We start from the raw sequence: 15,923 nt of genomic DNA, 5'->3' as shown, positions 1-15,923 counted from the left end.
CTTTTTATTGGATGTTGCACGTTATATTCGGACCTCAACCTCTCAACCATCTGAGCGGAATGGTCTGGTGGTCCACAGTCTCGGATTTCACCGTCAATGCGATTTTGGCGTTGCGAAGGGAGCCGCCAGAGGTGTACCAAATCCTTAAATCAACACATATAAATATTTATAAGGGGAGCCGATTCGTCTTCGTCTCTATATTGTATGTCGAGTACCTGGTAGGCAGTGGTAGTGGGGTGGGGGGCAGCTTCATGCTTATTTTACAGTTGTTAATCACTGAATATTACCGCCGGCTTGCCTTTTTTGTTGTTGTTATATGCAGCTTCTCTTCACGGCTCCTTGGCTCTGTGCAATTTTAAGCAAAGTTAATTACCCGCCTCAGATTAATGTTCGCCCACATACCATACCAGCGTGCAGCTGACGATTTTCAAAATAATAACAGATGGCGCCCACTGTGAACGAACTGTGTGATGTGTCACCAGACACTGTTTAATCAGTGTCGCATGCGACATTCAAACAGCTGGCCGCCAAAGAATATCGATTTAGTCCGCTATCGATACGAATGCAAATGAAATTGGGAAAACATTTGAAAACTTAAAGTTAATTCAAGGATATATTTAATATGGTGTTCTTTTTCTGTACTCTAATAACAAACGCAAACCGAACCGGGAAACAATTAAAATGTGCATCGATAGGTAGAGTGAAAATAAATGGATTCTTCATATCTAAAGCTGTGTAAAAATAGAAAAATTGTGTCAATCTGCTCTACGATTCCTTTGTATGTGACAGCAATGGATATCGATTATCGATAAGTGGGCAGCACTGTTCCGCAACATAAGCACGGAATGAGCAACATTCTGATACTCTTGGGAAAATCATTTTATAGAATTGAGGATATAATTTTAGTTCTCATTCTCCAATCAATCCAAACTCTAGTCAGTCTCTGCTGTAAAGCTATTTCAACGGAATTTTACCGATTGTGGATAGAATAGAATAGACTCATTGTTCAATGCTTTAAGTTAGTTTATTAAAAGGGAATTTTAAGATTATTTAATGAAAATAGATTATGAAAAATACCCTAACCACTTGTTAACACGCAACAAGTGGTCAAATACGTAACGTTACATTCATACTTACGTTTTAGGCTTTATTTGTTTCTGACCTTTAAGTTTGAACCTAATTTTGTCAACAATCTAATAAAAAGGAGTCCAGGAAACTAGCCAATTTTATGGACAATTGAATTATCAATCGGATAAAATTATAGTTTCAGGGTAGAAAGCTTCAGCCTGCTAATACAATTAAAAGGAACATCGAAGTCGATTGAATCGGGAAATTGCATGTTCTTACTTATTTGGTCAATCCGCATATGCTACATATTAACGACACATTTATGTAATTATCAACAGAGACACCTAGCGAGGAAATGTGTACATTTTTTGACAAGTTTCGCCGTATTTTTTCCACGAACCGGTGGGAGCTGCAGTGTGGAAAACCTCCGCAATCTACTTTTTTGCATGCCTCCTTTTCGACATAGTCGAACAAGTTGAGATTTTGATGATGGCAAACGATCATTAATTTAGTGCAGGAATATATTTCGGTATATTTCTGAGGGTCAGACAAAACATTTTTATCGATAACTCCGAGGCCACACTGTCTTTTTTAGTTTATATTTATATTTATTAAACGTCAAGTTAAACTCAGTAAATAAAGAGACTGCCCCCACCCAAAAGTCTGCACATATTGAGTTATAGGGACGTGCGTTTTCCATAATTACATTACGTGCGAGCCCGAGTGGAAAAAAGAAACAACAAATTTGACCGTATGATTTCGGATTCTCGTAACAAATCGGAAATTCTTATTGGTGTGGGTGACGCAGTGTTTGAGTGTGTGTGGTGTGGTGCGTGAATAGCGAGAGAGAGGCGCGTGCATTACAATAATTGCACAAACAACAAACCATCAACCAACTAGAGTGATAGAGAGGGGGGTGGCCGTGGCTTTTTTCGTCGTCGTCGTCGTGGAGGTGGGAGAGAGAGATCAGCAGGAACAACAAAACGCCGAGATTTGTTCCGTTCACCCCCCCAAATCAGACTCCCCCGCGCCCAACCACTAACTGTTGTTTGTGTGGCAGGGGTATTCTTGGAGCATTGAAAATTTCCGCGTTCACAATAGAAAATCAAGTCAAGAGTACGGTTATACTATGAACAAGTGAACCGACTAGACAAACAACAGCAACAAAAATCGAATAGCTGCGGGCGAGGCCGCGGCCAGAACCAATCGAAGGACTGGGCTGGCCAGGACGCACACACAAATATCGTCGCCGACAGAAATGGATGTCCTGGAACTGTTGCGTGCGAGTGGCACAAACATGTACGACATATTCTTATCGGATCCCTGGTGGGACTACATCACCCAACAGCTCAAAGTGACGGTAAGTAAGTGCTCTTTCTCTGTCTCCCTTCTTTGTTTGGCCCCCACTCCAAAGGGAGTGTATGTATGTGTGCGGGAGAAAAACAAATTTTGATTTGGATTGGAGAAAAGGGTGCTCGCAGAGGGGGGTGTGTAGACGCTCGCGAGCGCATTATTAATCAGCTGCAGCTGGTTCGGTTCGTGTCTGTGCTTATGATAAGCACAAACAAAGATTTCAAGAGCGAGAGGGCGATAGAAAGAACAGTAAACGTGTGTGCATTTGGATCTTGCTTCCTGTTGCTGCTTCTATTTCCCTCTCTTTCAAGGCACTTCCGTGTTCAGCTGGCTGTTTTCCAGCATTGGAATAAGGGTTTTCGCTGCTCGACTTACATAAATCACAGTCCCACCACTTAAAATGATATTCAGAAAACCCGCAATGATAATGATAATACCAAATATGACCCCGAAGACGTCGTCGCTTTGCTGATTAAGTATCAACAGGGGTGCGGGTGCGGATGTGTGTGAATGGCAAGCTTTTGCGTTTTGCCTAATCAGAAGCACCTTTCAGTGGGGTGAGGGCGCGCGCGGCAGCACCCAAATCAGTTTTCAATAATTCAATTAACCCCTTGGGGCCGAATCAATTTAGCCGCCTCGTGACGGTAAAGCCAGCCATGTGGCGGTGCTAGCTGTAGTCACAGTCAGCGGTAACTCTTGTTGCCAGGCCAGGCCAGGCCAGGCCAGTCAATCAATCTAATCCAGGGCTCGGAACGGTCCTATCCAAAGGGTATAGGACAAGGCGCTGCTGCTGCGCTGCCGCTCACAAACGCAAAAACGGCTCGTTAATTGTATGGGTGCCGAGCCCTGATCTAATCCAATCCAATCAAATCCAGCCCCAACCCATTAGATCTGTCTACGATAGATATCATCCGTTGGTTATTCCACTTGAATTCCAGCAATCTCATCCCATTCCAATGGTCAAATGCGATTCTTCCAATCCACTCAAATTTCAGATATCCACTGGGATACCGAATCCAACCCAGTTCCCGTCTTGCAATCGTAAACATTCCAACCGCAATTGCGATTCCCTGCAATCAGCCTGAATAGATCATATTTGTGTTTATTCCAGTTAGAATTCACAGTAAACCTGTTATCGGAATAAGCGCTAGGCTAAAAAAAAACAAACAACAGTCGCCCGTCGTCATTCATACTCGGCATTAATAATTGCAGGCAACGGCTACTATTACCGTTTAATCGGACATGCTCTCTCGTATATCATATAAATAAATCATCATGTACTCGGTTGTATACAAAATGCGGAAACGGTGGACAGTAAAAAGAAAAGAGAGCAAAGCAAAGCAATAAGCGACCAAAACAAGTGTCGGCTGGCAAGCAGGCAACAACGCGGCGACATTCAATGTCAAAATTCATTTACAATCAAAGCAACAAGAAAAGATTACAACAACAATTGCGGCGGCTCACGAACGAGTGGAGTAAGAAAAATAGAAACTTACAGCAAAATGAAGAAGCAAAAAGGTAACGCAGGTCGTTCGGTTTCTTCCACTCTCTCTCAATGTTGTACAAGGTGGCGTACACCCGCAGCGCGCTCTCTTTTCGCAGCTTATTCTTCCCGCGCAATTGCAAATACAACTGCAAAAACAGCTGTGAAATAGTGAAAGAGAGGGGAAATAACCACCCAGCGTTATGACATGATTAGTTTTGCCCAAAAAAGTAGGAGAATGCATCACCTTATATTTATAGCCGCCTTGGGCCACATAAAAACAGAAAACAGCTGTTGGGTACTGCGCTCTTTGCTTCGTTCGAACTCGAAACTAGTTCATAGATTCCGACATAAAAAAACGCACTTTTAAGTTTAAACGCACCGTAAAAGCCAAGCCAAGTTAAGAAAATTGAACGTTTCCACACATCAAATCTATATACAAATATTACTTCCTTAAACGATTTTCTGCAAATAAAAGCTCGCGTTAAGAGAACAAAAAAAATAGTATTAAAACCCTTACAGGTAACCCAATTCCCACACGAATAATTTGATGTAGCTGATCCACCGCCCCCTCTGATTGTTTTCCCATTGTATTTCCACTTGCAGATGTACCTGTACTGCGCCCTTGTCGTGCTCGGCGTCGTGTTCCTTGGCTGGTTCGTGTACTTCAAGTATGTTACACGATTGCGGCTGCGCCATCAGACTGCCAGCGCGAAGAGTGAGATTCCCCAATCCTTGAGCGGGGATATGCGCGGACCACGCTTTCGCAAGCGAGACAAGATGCTGTTCTACGGCAGGCGCATGCTGCGCAAGATGAAGAACGTCAGCGGGCAGATGTACAGCAATGGCAAGGGCTACAAGCGGCGAGCGGTGATGCGATTCGCACGCCGCATCCTTCAGCTGCGTCGCGACAATATGCCGCTGGAGGTGCGCACCGTGGAGCCGCCGGCGGAGTACCTGGAGGAGACCATGGAGGGCTGCGATCGAGTGCCCCCAGATGCCCTCTACATGCTGCAGAGCATTCGCATCTTTGGACACTTCGAGAAGCCAATCTTTCTGCGCTTGTGCAAGCACACCCAACTGCTGGAGCTGATGGCCGGTGACTATCTGTTCAAGATCACCGACCCGGACGACAGCGTCTACATTGTGCAGTCGGGCCTGATCAATGTGTACATCATGAATGCTGACGGCAGCACGCTCTCCCTCAAGACAGTCCGCAAGGGCGAGTCGGTGACGTCGCTGCTCAGCTTTGTTGATGTCCTCTCTGGTCATCCCAGCTACTACAAGACGGTGACGGCCAAGGCAATGGAGAAATCGGCAGTCATTCGACTGCCCATGGCGGTAAGACTTTGAACCCCACCCTAAAATTTGCCATAAATGACTGACACACGCCCTCACTTTTGCAGGCTTTCCAGGAAGTGTTCCAGGACAGTCCGGATGTGATGATCCGTGTGATTCAGGTGATAATGATACGACTGCAGCGTGTGCTGTTTACGGCACTGCGCAATTACCTCGGCCTCAATGCGGAGCTCGTCCAGAACCATATGCGCTTCAAGGGCAGCAGTCAGGCGCCCACCGGTTGCTGTTCACAAACATCGCGACAGTCTAACGCCACAGGATCGGCATCGGCAACGGCAGCGGCCGCGTCTGTCGTGGGTGCAGCCATCAATACGGCACTGCCAAGGCCATACAGCTCCCTGTCGCGTCACTCACAGGACGAGCAGCACACGCTGTCCAATCCGAATCCGGGCATAGCAAATCTAGATCTGGCTGGCGACACAGTGAACACGCTCTATGGCGACATGAATGGCCTTATGCTGAATAGCGAATTTTTGTATCACCATCGTGAGTCGGACGGTAATCTGGCCAATCGTCGCGGCTCCACAGCGCATCTGGAACAGCCCGAGGTGGGTCCAGTGCCGTCCATAGATATGCGTCTGGTCCGGGCATCGGCGGTGGAGAGTTTGCGCAAGGAGCTGGGCCTGCCCGAAACGGATGCCCACATCATAGATCCCTTTGTGGAGGTGCAGGAATTTGAGGCGAATGTCACCCTCATCACTGAGGGCAATGCGGACGATGTGTGCGTGTGGTATGTGATGACCGGCACACTGGCCGTCTATCAGGGCAATGCCGATGCGACGCGCGGCAAGCAGGATAAAACGGATATGCTCATCCATCATGTGCATCCCGGGGAGATAGTGGGCGGCCTGGCCATGCTCACGGGTGAGGCCAGTGCGTACACAATTCGTTCGCGTAATAACAGTCGCGTGGCATTCATCAGACGTGCCGCCATATACCAGTTAGTATAAACGCCTCCTCCGCCTCTGTGTTCACTTGCTTTCAACTTTTGTCTTGTAGAATTATGCGTCAGCGTCCGCGCATTGTGCTGGATCTGGGCAATGGGGTGGTGCGGCGTCTGTCGCCGCTGGTGCGCCAATGCGATTATGCTCTGGACTGGATATTTCTTGAGTCCGGACGGGCGTTGTATCGGCAGGATGAGAGCAGCGACAGCACTTATATTGTGCTCAGTGGACGCATGCGTTCTGTGGTTACGCATCCTGGCGGCAAGAAGGAGATCGCTGGCGAGTACGGCAAGGGTGATCTTGTGGGCATTGTTGAGATGATTACCGAAACCTCGCGCACCACCACAGTGATGGCGGTGCGTGACTCGGAATTGGCCAAACTCCCGGAGGGTCTCTTCAATGCTATCAAGCTGCGCTACCCGATTGTGGTGACCAAGCTGATCAGCTTCCTTAGCCATCGCTTTCTCGGCTCGATGCAGACACGCCCCAAAGCTGGGGCGCCTGGGGCACCCGTCGAGGCCAACCCCGTCACGCACAAATACTCCACGGTGGCCCTGGTGCCCATCACAGACGATGTGCCGCTGACACCATTCACCTATGAGCTCTACCATTCACTGTGTGCCATCGGTGGGTCATCAGTGCACACCCAAAATCCCAATGCTAATTATCTTGCTCTCTTTTTGGCGTGGCAGGTCCTGTCCTGCGTCTAACCTCGGACCTGGCGCGCAAGCAGCTGGGTTCGAATATATTCGAGGCGGCGAACGAATACCGACTGACCTCGTGGCTGGCCCAGCAGGAGGATCGCAACATAATCACCCTCTATCAGTCCGACAATGCGCTGAGTCCATGGACCCAACGGTGTATGCGCCAAGCGGATGTCGTCCTCATTGTGGGCCTGGGCGATCATTCTCATGCGGTGGGAAAGTTTGAGCGCGAAATCGATCGCCTGGCGTTGCGCACGCAAAAGGAACTGGTCCTGCTCTACTCGGAGGCGACCTCCTCGAAGCCGGCCAATACGCTCAGCTGGCTAAACGCCCGTCCATGGGTGACCAACCATCATCATGTGCTCTGTGTGAAGCGCATCTTTACGCGCAAAAGTCAATACCGCATCGTAAGTGGAAAGCCCGCAAGTCAATTTAGGGTAGGGTGGATATAGGATATTAGCTGAACTACTCTCTCTCTCTCTCTCTCGTTTGCTACTCGTTAGAATGATCTCTACAGTCGTGTGTTGCTGTCCGAACCGAATATGCATTCCGATTTCTCGCGCCTGGCCCGCTGGCTGACGGGCAATTCGATTGGTCTCGTTTTGGGCGGCGGTGGGGCACGTGGTGCTGCTCATATTGGCATGCTGAAGGCCATACAGGAGGCGGGCATACCAATCGATATGGTCGGAGGCGTCAGCATTGGTGCGCTAATGGGTGCACTCTGGTGCTCGGAGCGTAACATTACCACGGTCACCCAGAAGGCGCGAGAGTGGTCAAAGGTATGTTGCATGATTTCCCATGCACACACTAAATTGATTCAACATTTATCTTTGTATCTTCGTTTCAGAAAATGACCAAATGGTTCCTACAACTCTTGGATCTAACCTATCCCCTAACATCGATGTTCTCCGGGCGGGAGTTCAATAAGACCATCCATGATACCTTCGGTGATGTGAATATTGAAGATCTGTGGATACCCTACTTCACCCTCACAACGGATATCACCGCCAGTTGCCATCGCATCCACACCAACGGTGAGTGGGCAGGGCAGACAGTGCACCTGTCTGTCTCTCACGATCTCTCTGCTTTCTCTCTCTGCTTTTTTTTGTTGCTAGTGCTCCTTCTTCTACTTAAATTTGTCTTTTATTTTAGTATTCATTTTGCTTATATGCATTTTATGTTTTTTTCTGGCTATGTCTATTTCGTATGTAACTCTGTTATTGTTTGTTGCTTTACCTTCGGTAGCTCTTGATTGTTCTCTTTATCCCTCTCTCTCTCTGTCTATCTTTTGTAGTCTTAGAGTGCCAAGGTGTACGAACATAACGGTAAGGCTACGTTTACCGTTTGTTCGTATACCTTTTACTTAGAACTGAGAGTGCAAGACGCAGCACACGCACACGCACACACCCACAACCAAACTCTCACAACCAACACACACACACATGTACACGCACACCCAGCCTCATTAAGGGTCCTCCCCTCCAAACGCAAATTAGAGGCTTTAACCCTCCGTCCTCGGTAGGTGTGCAGTTGTGGGTAGACATATTTCACATGGATTCACAGACAGGCATGGACATCCCTTTTCATCATTGTTGTTGTTGTTGTTGTTGTTGTTGTTGCTGTTGTTACCGTTAATGCTGCTACTTATTACCTTGTCTTGTTTTTCGCCGTTTTGTGTGCTAGGGTTGACAGTTGCCAAAAGCTAATTTCGATGAATATTTCTAGCTTCTATTGCTAGTCTGTTGATACTACAAAGCCAGCCAGTTCATCATTACCCACCACAACATCTCCCACAAAAAAAATCAAAACCAAATCTTTCGCTCAACGCTGTTTCTCTCTCAAACTATCTCTCTATTTTTGTTCTCTTCCCACACAAACGCACCTCGAAACACTCATACCTAATCTCATTGCTGGCATGCCGTTAATCAACAACAAACAAACCAAAAACTGCCTTCTTGCCTACAACCAACCAACAAACCAACCAACCGTCCAATCAATCAATCAAATGCAGGATCTCTGTGGCGCTATGTACGCTCCTCCATGTCGCTTAGCGGCTACATGCCGCCCCTCTGCGACCCCAAAGATGGGCACCTGCTACTGGATGGCGGCTATGTAAATAACTTGCCAGGTAAATAGCAATTAGAATGCATTTATATCTCAAACCAAAAAAAAAAAACAAAAACTAAACTAATTGTAAATACCGAACGAATCGTTAATCTATTTTTTTAAATTCTCGATTCTCAATTTAGAGCGTGCGCAGAGTGTTGGATATACATAATAGCCCTACCCCTACCCTAAGCTTCGTCCATGTCCCGCCCATACCCTACCTCTGATAAATATGTGATCTATCCCAAGCTGATGCTGTTCTAGTTGTTCTTGTGTTTTTTTCCTCTTGTGTTTTTTGAGTTTTTAGCAACAAAATTCGTTGTACTGGCAGCCCTGTTTTTTATTGTCCTCGCATTGATCGATAGTTGCGCTGTGTGCTTAATATAACGGTGAATGCGCACCACCACCACCACTGTCCCTGTTCCCGTCCCTGTCACTCTCATAACACAACATACGAATAATAAACACAAACCAAAACAAACAAACACACCTACACAGATGCAGAGTTGAGTGCGCACAAAAGTTCTATCGTGTTTTCTTTCTTCTGTTCTCTTCCGTTGATTATGTACAAAAACTATATTTTAATTTGTGGTATGCGTAAACAATCTTAGTTTCAAATTTATTGACTTGGCGACTATTTTTCCTTTGTAGTTAGCACAAAGAGTGACATTCTTTGAAATCACCAAACAGCGGCAATTAAATCCTGTCTATATATTTCTCTCTCTCTCTCTCTATATATTTCTCTCTCTCCACCCACACCGAATTACACAATCACAAAAATGTCACCACCTGCGTCCGTGTCCACCACACAACACACACCCAATGTGCCCGACTGCCACTGTGTTGCTTGTCTGTTGTGTGTGTTTGTGTGTGTGTGTCTGGTGTGCCCGCTCATTCATTTGTTGTCCGGCTGCGGCAGGTCACCTGTGGCGCTACTGCCGTGCCAGCATGTCCATCGCTGGTGTCTTTCCGCCTTTCTGTGATTACCGCGACGGCCATCTCCTCCTCGATGGCTGCTACACAAACAATGTGCCAGGTAAACCAGCATCCATACACACCTATGTGTCCAACACTCTGCGCCGCAATAGCAACCGCGCATTCCGCGACTCCGTTATTTCAGATGAGTTGTAGCCTGCCCGGCTCGAGCAGCTTGGGTTGGCTGGGAGTGTGTCCCAGTGCTCGAGATGCTCGAGTATCAATGGCTACCATGTACCGCTAGTTGAACACTCTAACGACTAACCAACACATTACCATATCCATTGCACATACACAAAACACACACACACAAACCTTCTGTTTCGACTGTAGCTGATGTGATGCACAATCTGGGCGCCGCTCACACAATCGCCATCGATGTAGGCTCCCAGGATGATACTGATTTGACCAACTACGGGGACGATCTAAGCGGCTGGTGGCTGCTCTATAAGAAATGGAATCCTTTCACATCGCCCGTAAAGGTGCCCGATCTGCCCGACATTCAATCGCGGCTTGCCTACGTTTCGTGCGTTCGACAATTGGAGGTGCGTACTTGTCCCCCCCCTCATCCGACTCGGATTATAACTGTATTAATTGAATTGCCCTTTCAGGAGGTAAAGAACTCGGATTACTGTGAATACATTCGACCGCCCATCGACAAGTACAAGACCCTTGCGTTTGGCAGCTTCGATGAGATCCGGGACGTGGGCTATGTGTTTGGCAAGAACTACTTTGAGGCTATGGCGAAGGCGGGACGGTTGGGCAGATTCAATCAGTGGTTCAACAAGGAGCCGCCCAGACGCAGCAATCATGCCTCACTCAACGAGTACACGTTCATCGATTTGGCGCAGATCGTGTGCCGGCTGCCGGAGACCTATGGCGTGAACGCAGCGGATCTATTCAGCGAAGATGAAGATTTTGATGGTTACATATCGGAGCCAACAACACTGAACACGGTAGGCCGCACCCTAAAAATGATTTCCATGGTACAATTGCAACTAATTCTCTGTTTTTATTGGATGTAGGATATGCGACGCTATCAGGTACCGCGTGCCGGCAACTCGTTGTCATTTTCTGAGACTGAAATGGACATGGACTCCGATGTGGAGATGGAATTGAAAATGGAGCGCAATAAGGACACGTCCACGCAGGTCACACCGCCACTGCAGAGCAAGGCACACATGCTGCGGCGCAAGCACTCAAGGGAAGAGGCTAGGCACGAATGGGAAATTAAGCGCGAGCAGAAACAGGAGCTAGCGCGCGAGCAGGATCTGGAGCGGGAGAAGGAACTAAATCTAAAGGGTAGACTGGTCGAGGCGGATGACAATGGGGAGGAGACTGGCGTACCCGTACAGACCTCGCTGATATACACAGAAGACGACGAGGAGATGGACAAAAGTGAAGTGTATAAAGACAACGAAAGGGATGAGGAGAGTAGTGCAGCGGTCAAGGAAAAGGATCAGGAAAAGGAGAGCCACAGCGATGCGAATAACGAAACCAAAAACTAGCTATAGTCAACACAATCAAGGCCATGTTTAAAACAGCAAACAGCAAGCAAGCGCCTCCCCTCCACATGCTGTTAACCACCCAATCAATCTCCAACGAAACAAACCAACAAAAAACAAAACAGAATAGACAAGGAATTTGTTAACCTCTAGGTTTTGTAGCAACCAAGACTTAGGCTTAGCTTAGCGTACGTGTGTACCAACCAATCTCCTCCCTTTCACTACCCACCATCCCCATCCCCATCCCCATTCCGATTCGGATTCCTGTCCCACATCCCTTGTTCAAGCCATTTCAATGGAGGCGGCACAACAGGTCCACAATCTTTGTATATAAATATATATATATATGTATATCAATATTTTTACTGAGGCAAAGTGCCCGAATTGTTAACCATTGCGCCAAGTCGCATATGAAGCTGAAAGCTGCAGCTGAACCCGATCTGTATCCAGATATGTTTACGGATACGACGTATCCCTGTCAATTCAATACTTCTTCTCGATAGAGCCGCACAGACACACACACTTATTGCCTCTTATTATTTTTCTATAAACAAAAAACATTTATTTGATAATAGGAAGTTTGCAAATTGCAAGAAAAAATAAATTAAAAACAAAACAAAAAGTACAATGCCAATGCCATCAACAAGTCGTCGTCTGTTATTTGGGATTGTGTTGCAGCGTCGGCGTGGTTTCTGTTTCTGTTATTTTTTGTTGGCGTCGTTGTGGCAGGCGTCCGGCCTCATCTTTCAAAGAAAAACAAACCCAACCGTGGGCCTGTGCCTGAGTGCCTTAGTGCCAGACTCAGTTGCCGGCTTGCCTCAGTCGCTGATTAAGTCTCGGCCCTAAAGCTGGAGCTGGAGCTGGAGCTGTAACTGACGCTGCCACCGCTGGCATTTGAAGGCTAAATACAAAAACAAAGAGAGAGAGTCAGTGTCGGAGTCAGAGAACGAGCGAGAGTGGGAGTAAGAACGAGAGTGAGTAAGAGAGACCAGAAAAGGGGTAAGAAGGCAATTCCGATCTGAATTTATTTGTGATCTAAACAAAGTGCGTGACGGAGAGGTGTCGCAACAGGTGATTGATGGTGTTGCAATTTCACAAGAGTATTTCGTCCAGCAGTTCCGCCATGAATCGCGCATCCAAAACAAGGTGGTGCTTCCTCACGTGCATCTCAGAGAGTCTCTGTCTCGGCGGCTGTGGCTGTGGCTGTGGCTGTGCCAGTGCCTGTGCCTGGAACTGGGCGCACTGTTGGTGGGGGTGGCAAGTGCGCGACAGGAAATAAACGAAGCCATTCGGGTATGGAGGCTCGGCCTTCGCTCTCCCGCTTGATGCTGCCTGTTGGTTCCGTGACTGTGACTTCGACCGTGCATGTGCGTGTGTGTGTTTGAGGGTTTGAGGCTGTTGCTCTTCCTGCTTTTGTTGTTGCTGCTGCTGATGCTGTTGCTGCTGCAGGTGTTCGCTCGTGTGATGAGAGCGCGTCGCTGTCATCGGCAAAGGGTGCATGGGCAACTGGTGGCCCACGACAAGCAGCTCAAGGTGCGGCTGCTCTTCTCTTATATCCCGAATACAGCAGCCATGCTTCAGCTTTCGTTGGCGCGCACGTTTCGGGCCCGACTGAGGTGCAGGCGCGCTCATCCTCTCGCGTGCATCGGCAATGCCGAATGACGTCAAACAGGGCCAGTCGTCGGGTTGGCCATGTCTGTTTTTGTCTTTACACAGCAGTTCCCCGGAGCGCTTGCCCGTCAGATGCTGCAGCCGTTTGCGGATCCGCTGCCGCTCGACGAGGTTGCGCTGACAAGCCTCCTGCAGGCGCCACATTGTGCTGGGATCCATACCCCAAAAAATATATTGTATTTCAACTTGAACCGTACGAATTTCCAAAACTTGCCAAAGCTGCCAGATGTTTCTCTGTGATTGTGTTTTTAATCCCGGACGGCACACTATCGTTATCGACGTACAAGCACAAGTTATCGCTTCACCAAGTTGACAGTTGCAATTTTATGACAATCAAAATATCCCGGAAGTTTGGTGTTTCAATCGTGCAGGCAACAAAACAAGAGCACAGGACTAGCGCTTAGTAAACCCAAAAGAACAATCAACAAAATCCCGTTCAACGCACATTCCGGGAGAGCACGCGAAGTGCAAGTGAAGCCAAAGTTGTTGCGATCGACTCGCAGGCGCAGTCTGCTCGCTTTTTAGTTTCTTTTTGTTTTTCAAAATGTCGAGCTCGGGTGCCTTGGGGCACCAGCAACCAGGTAATCCTTGCTTACACTTGCAGGCAAACAAAGGCACGCTCACACACACACACGCACACGCAGCCAAAGCAACTGAAAACGCACACACACACACACACACACAGAAAATAACGTTCTGTTGGAAAGAACGTGATTTTGAATAATTTTTTCATATGCGCAGATCTCGAACTGGACCAGGAACTATCCCTGCTAATACCCGGAACGACCAATGAAATGAGCTCGCTGATCCATTGCCAGCACATGCACACACACATACACAAAATGACACAACTGACAAGCGCCAAGCTCCGTTATGTGCCGAATCTAACGCGCATGGCTGTGCCGCCGGGCGCCGAGCGCTTGGTGTTCATGAAGCTAACGGTGAAGCAGTATCCGCACGATTTGGCAGCCGTTAAGTTGCTGAAGGAGGAGATGGCTTGCGTGTGCTTCGATCTGCCGATGGATCGCTTTCCCGTCCACGCACCCATCAACCGGATGACCTTTCTGTCGCCGAAGCTACTGCCGCCGGGCTTCGATGCTGGCGCTGTTTGTGGACCCGGCGTACTGCCGCGCAAGTACTACCCGATCGGCATGCTGCCGCCGCAGCACAAGGGACCGACACCGGCCCTATTTGTCGGCCGTCGACCACAACTGGCCACGAATCTGAAAATGCCGCTCTCCAACGGCATCGGCAAGCCGTCGGCTGAGACGCGTGTGCGCCTAAAGCGCTGTCAAGTGGCCCTGGGCTTTGTGGGCGCCGATGCCAACACCATAGCCATCATGCAGAAATACATTGACAATCCGCTGCCGACGCAGTACAACATTTACGTGCCAGATCTCAGCGACTTGAAGGTGGTGCTGCCCACTATAGCTGATGCCATGATGAAATATGCCATGACCATTATCTCGACGGTGGTGCAGCCACACGTACCGCAAGTATGCAGGGCCGCCATGAACGCACCAGGACCGAAATTCGACCTGCCCGCGGAACTGTTTCCACCCGAAATCATCGCCAGAGAGCCTGTCTTTCTGCCCCACCGTTATTTGCCCAAAAACTTTGATGTCGGCTGTGTGTTTGCACCTGGCGCACTGCCATACTCTTGGTTCCACGGTATCCTGAATCCCCATGAGGCACCGGTTCAGCACAACTACCTGGTTTCGCCGCCCTTGTTCTTTGGCCGCTGGAAGACCAAGCAGCCGAAGATAGACAGCGCTTTGAAAAAGCCAAAACGTCATTCGATGCCAATGCTCTCGGAACTAGCATTGAAGCGCACCGGCTCGAATGGAACATCACTTGCGATTGCTTCAGGCTCGAAGCCAACAGCAACGAATGCCAAAGAATCGAAGCCATCAGTCTCGACTCCAACACGCGAGAGACCTACGAACTACGATAGAGAATTAGTTTATGTCATATTCAATTTGTATGGCAACGAGAAGGAGATTGCTGTGGGTGAGACGGGGCTGCGTAAACTGATCGAGCTATTAATTTGTAAAAAATCTTTGCCCGATGACTTTAATGTGAACAAAGCCTCCGTTCAGTATCGCGCCATCATGCACACTCGTGCGGATATACGCGATGGCAAGATTCAGGCAAGGCTGAATCCGTTTTTTGCGCATAAGCGGCGTATCCGTCCATCCCGCTCTCACTACCGTGAGCGCAAGTAAGACGGAACAAAACACACGACCGACCACCTCTCGACGAAATCAAAAAACGAATTTCCTTCATTTATATACATATATAAATTTGTTTTTTTTTTTTTCAATTTATTTGTAAGATTTTTTGTTTTCTTCTAAATTTGTTGTTTCGGGGTTTTTTTGTTGTTGGTTTTTTTGCTAAACAGAATGGATACATATTTCGAGTTGCGTGCTTCTTGCGTGTCTATGTGTGGCATGGAATCTCGCCGAGATTCGCTCTTGAGACCCAAAAAACCAAACCGAAATTTCTAGATTTACGTAACTACAACTACAACTACTACTAGAAAAAAAACAAAAAGAAAAAACTTGTGATTTTATATATTATATATAGCAGATATCTATATATATATAAATGTATATATGTATTATGTGTATACAGCAAAAAAAAAAGATATACATAGATGCATCTATGCATGAACTCCTGTTCCGCCCCCTTTGTCAACATTTACAAAATGATCCTTCGCTTAGTTGTATTTACAATGCGCAACATACCCAGGAGT

General features: G+C 47.7%; 3 protein-coding genes across 7 annotated transcripts; 2 read left to right on the top strand and 1 right to left on the bottom strand.

Annotated features, from left to right (window-relative positions):
• Nucleotides 1-1,658: 1,658 nt before the first annotated feature.
• On the top strand, nt 1,659-12,131 carry LOC117581112 (neuropathy target esterase sws). 5 transcript variants are annotated; one of them, XM_034268018.1, is made up of 12 exons: nt 1,665-2,428; nt 4,511-5,245; nt 5,311-6,203; nt 6,263-6,834; nt 6,900-7,318; nt 7,415-7,690; nt 7,759-7,945; nt 8,923-9,039; nt 9,937-10,053; nt 10,326-10,537; nt 10,604-10,948; nt 11,018-12,131. In XM_034268018.1, the coding sequence occupies exons 1-12, from the start codon at nt 2,327-2,329 to the stop codon at nt 11,498-11,500; spliced, it is 4,458 nt and encodes a 1,485-aa protein (XP_034123909.1). In that variant the 5' UTR covers nt 1,665-2,326; the 3' UTR covers nt 11,501-12,131. The 5 variants fall into 5 exon arrangements, with proteins under 5 accessions (XP_034123913.1, XP_034123911.1, XP_034123909.1 ...); XM_034268020.1 differs by lacking the exon at nt 8,923-9,039 and having other exon boundaries at nt 1,664-2,428; XM_034268019.1 differs by lacking the exon at nt 9,937-10,053 and having other exon boundaries at nt 1,666-2,428.
• A 345-nt stretch (nt 12,132-12,476) lies between these two features.
• LOC117581150 (nuclear transcription factor Y subunit beta) lies at nt 12,477-13,413 on the bottom strand. Its single transcript, XM_034268082.1, has one exon. It carries the CDS (start codon nt 13,325-13,327, stop codon nt 12,590-12,592), a length of 738 nt encoding a protein of 245 aa, XP_034123973.1. The 5' UTR covers nt 13,328-13,413; the 3' UTR covers nt 12,477-12,589.
• A 24-nt stretch (nt 13,414-13,437) lies between these two features.
• LOC117581124 (DM7 family protein GG17591) lies at nt 13,438-15,441 on the top strand. The gene is made up of 2 exons (XM_034268049.1): nt 13,438-13,749; nt 13,910-15,441. The coding sequence occupies exons 1-2, from the start codon at nt 13,713-13,715 to the stop codon at nt 15,391-15,393; spliced, it is 1,521 nt and encodes a 506-aa protein (XP_034123940.1). The 5' UTR covers nt 13,438-13,712; the 3' UTR covers nt 15,394-15,441.
• Nucleotides 15,442-15,923: the final 482 nt, after the last annotated feature.

The sequence above is a fragment of the Drosophila guanche genome, unplaced genomic scaffold, assembly GCF_900245975.1.
Source record: "Drosophila guanche unplaced genomic scaffold, DGUA_6, whole genome shotgun sequence".
Lineage (NCBI taxonomy): Eukaryota > Metazoa > Arthropoda > Insecta > Diptera > Drosophilidae > Drosophila > Drosophila guanche.
Note: the sequence above shows the minus strand (reverse complement) of the source record. Positions and strands in the feature narration are given on the sequence as shown.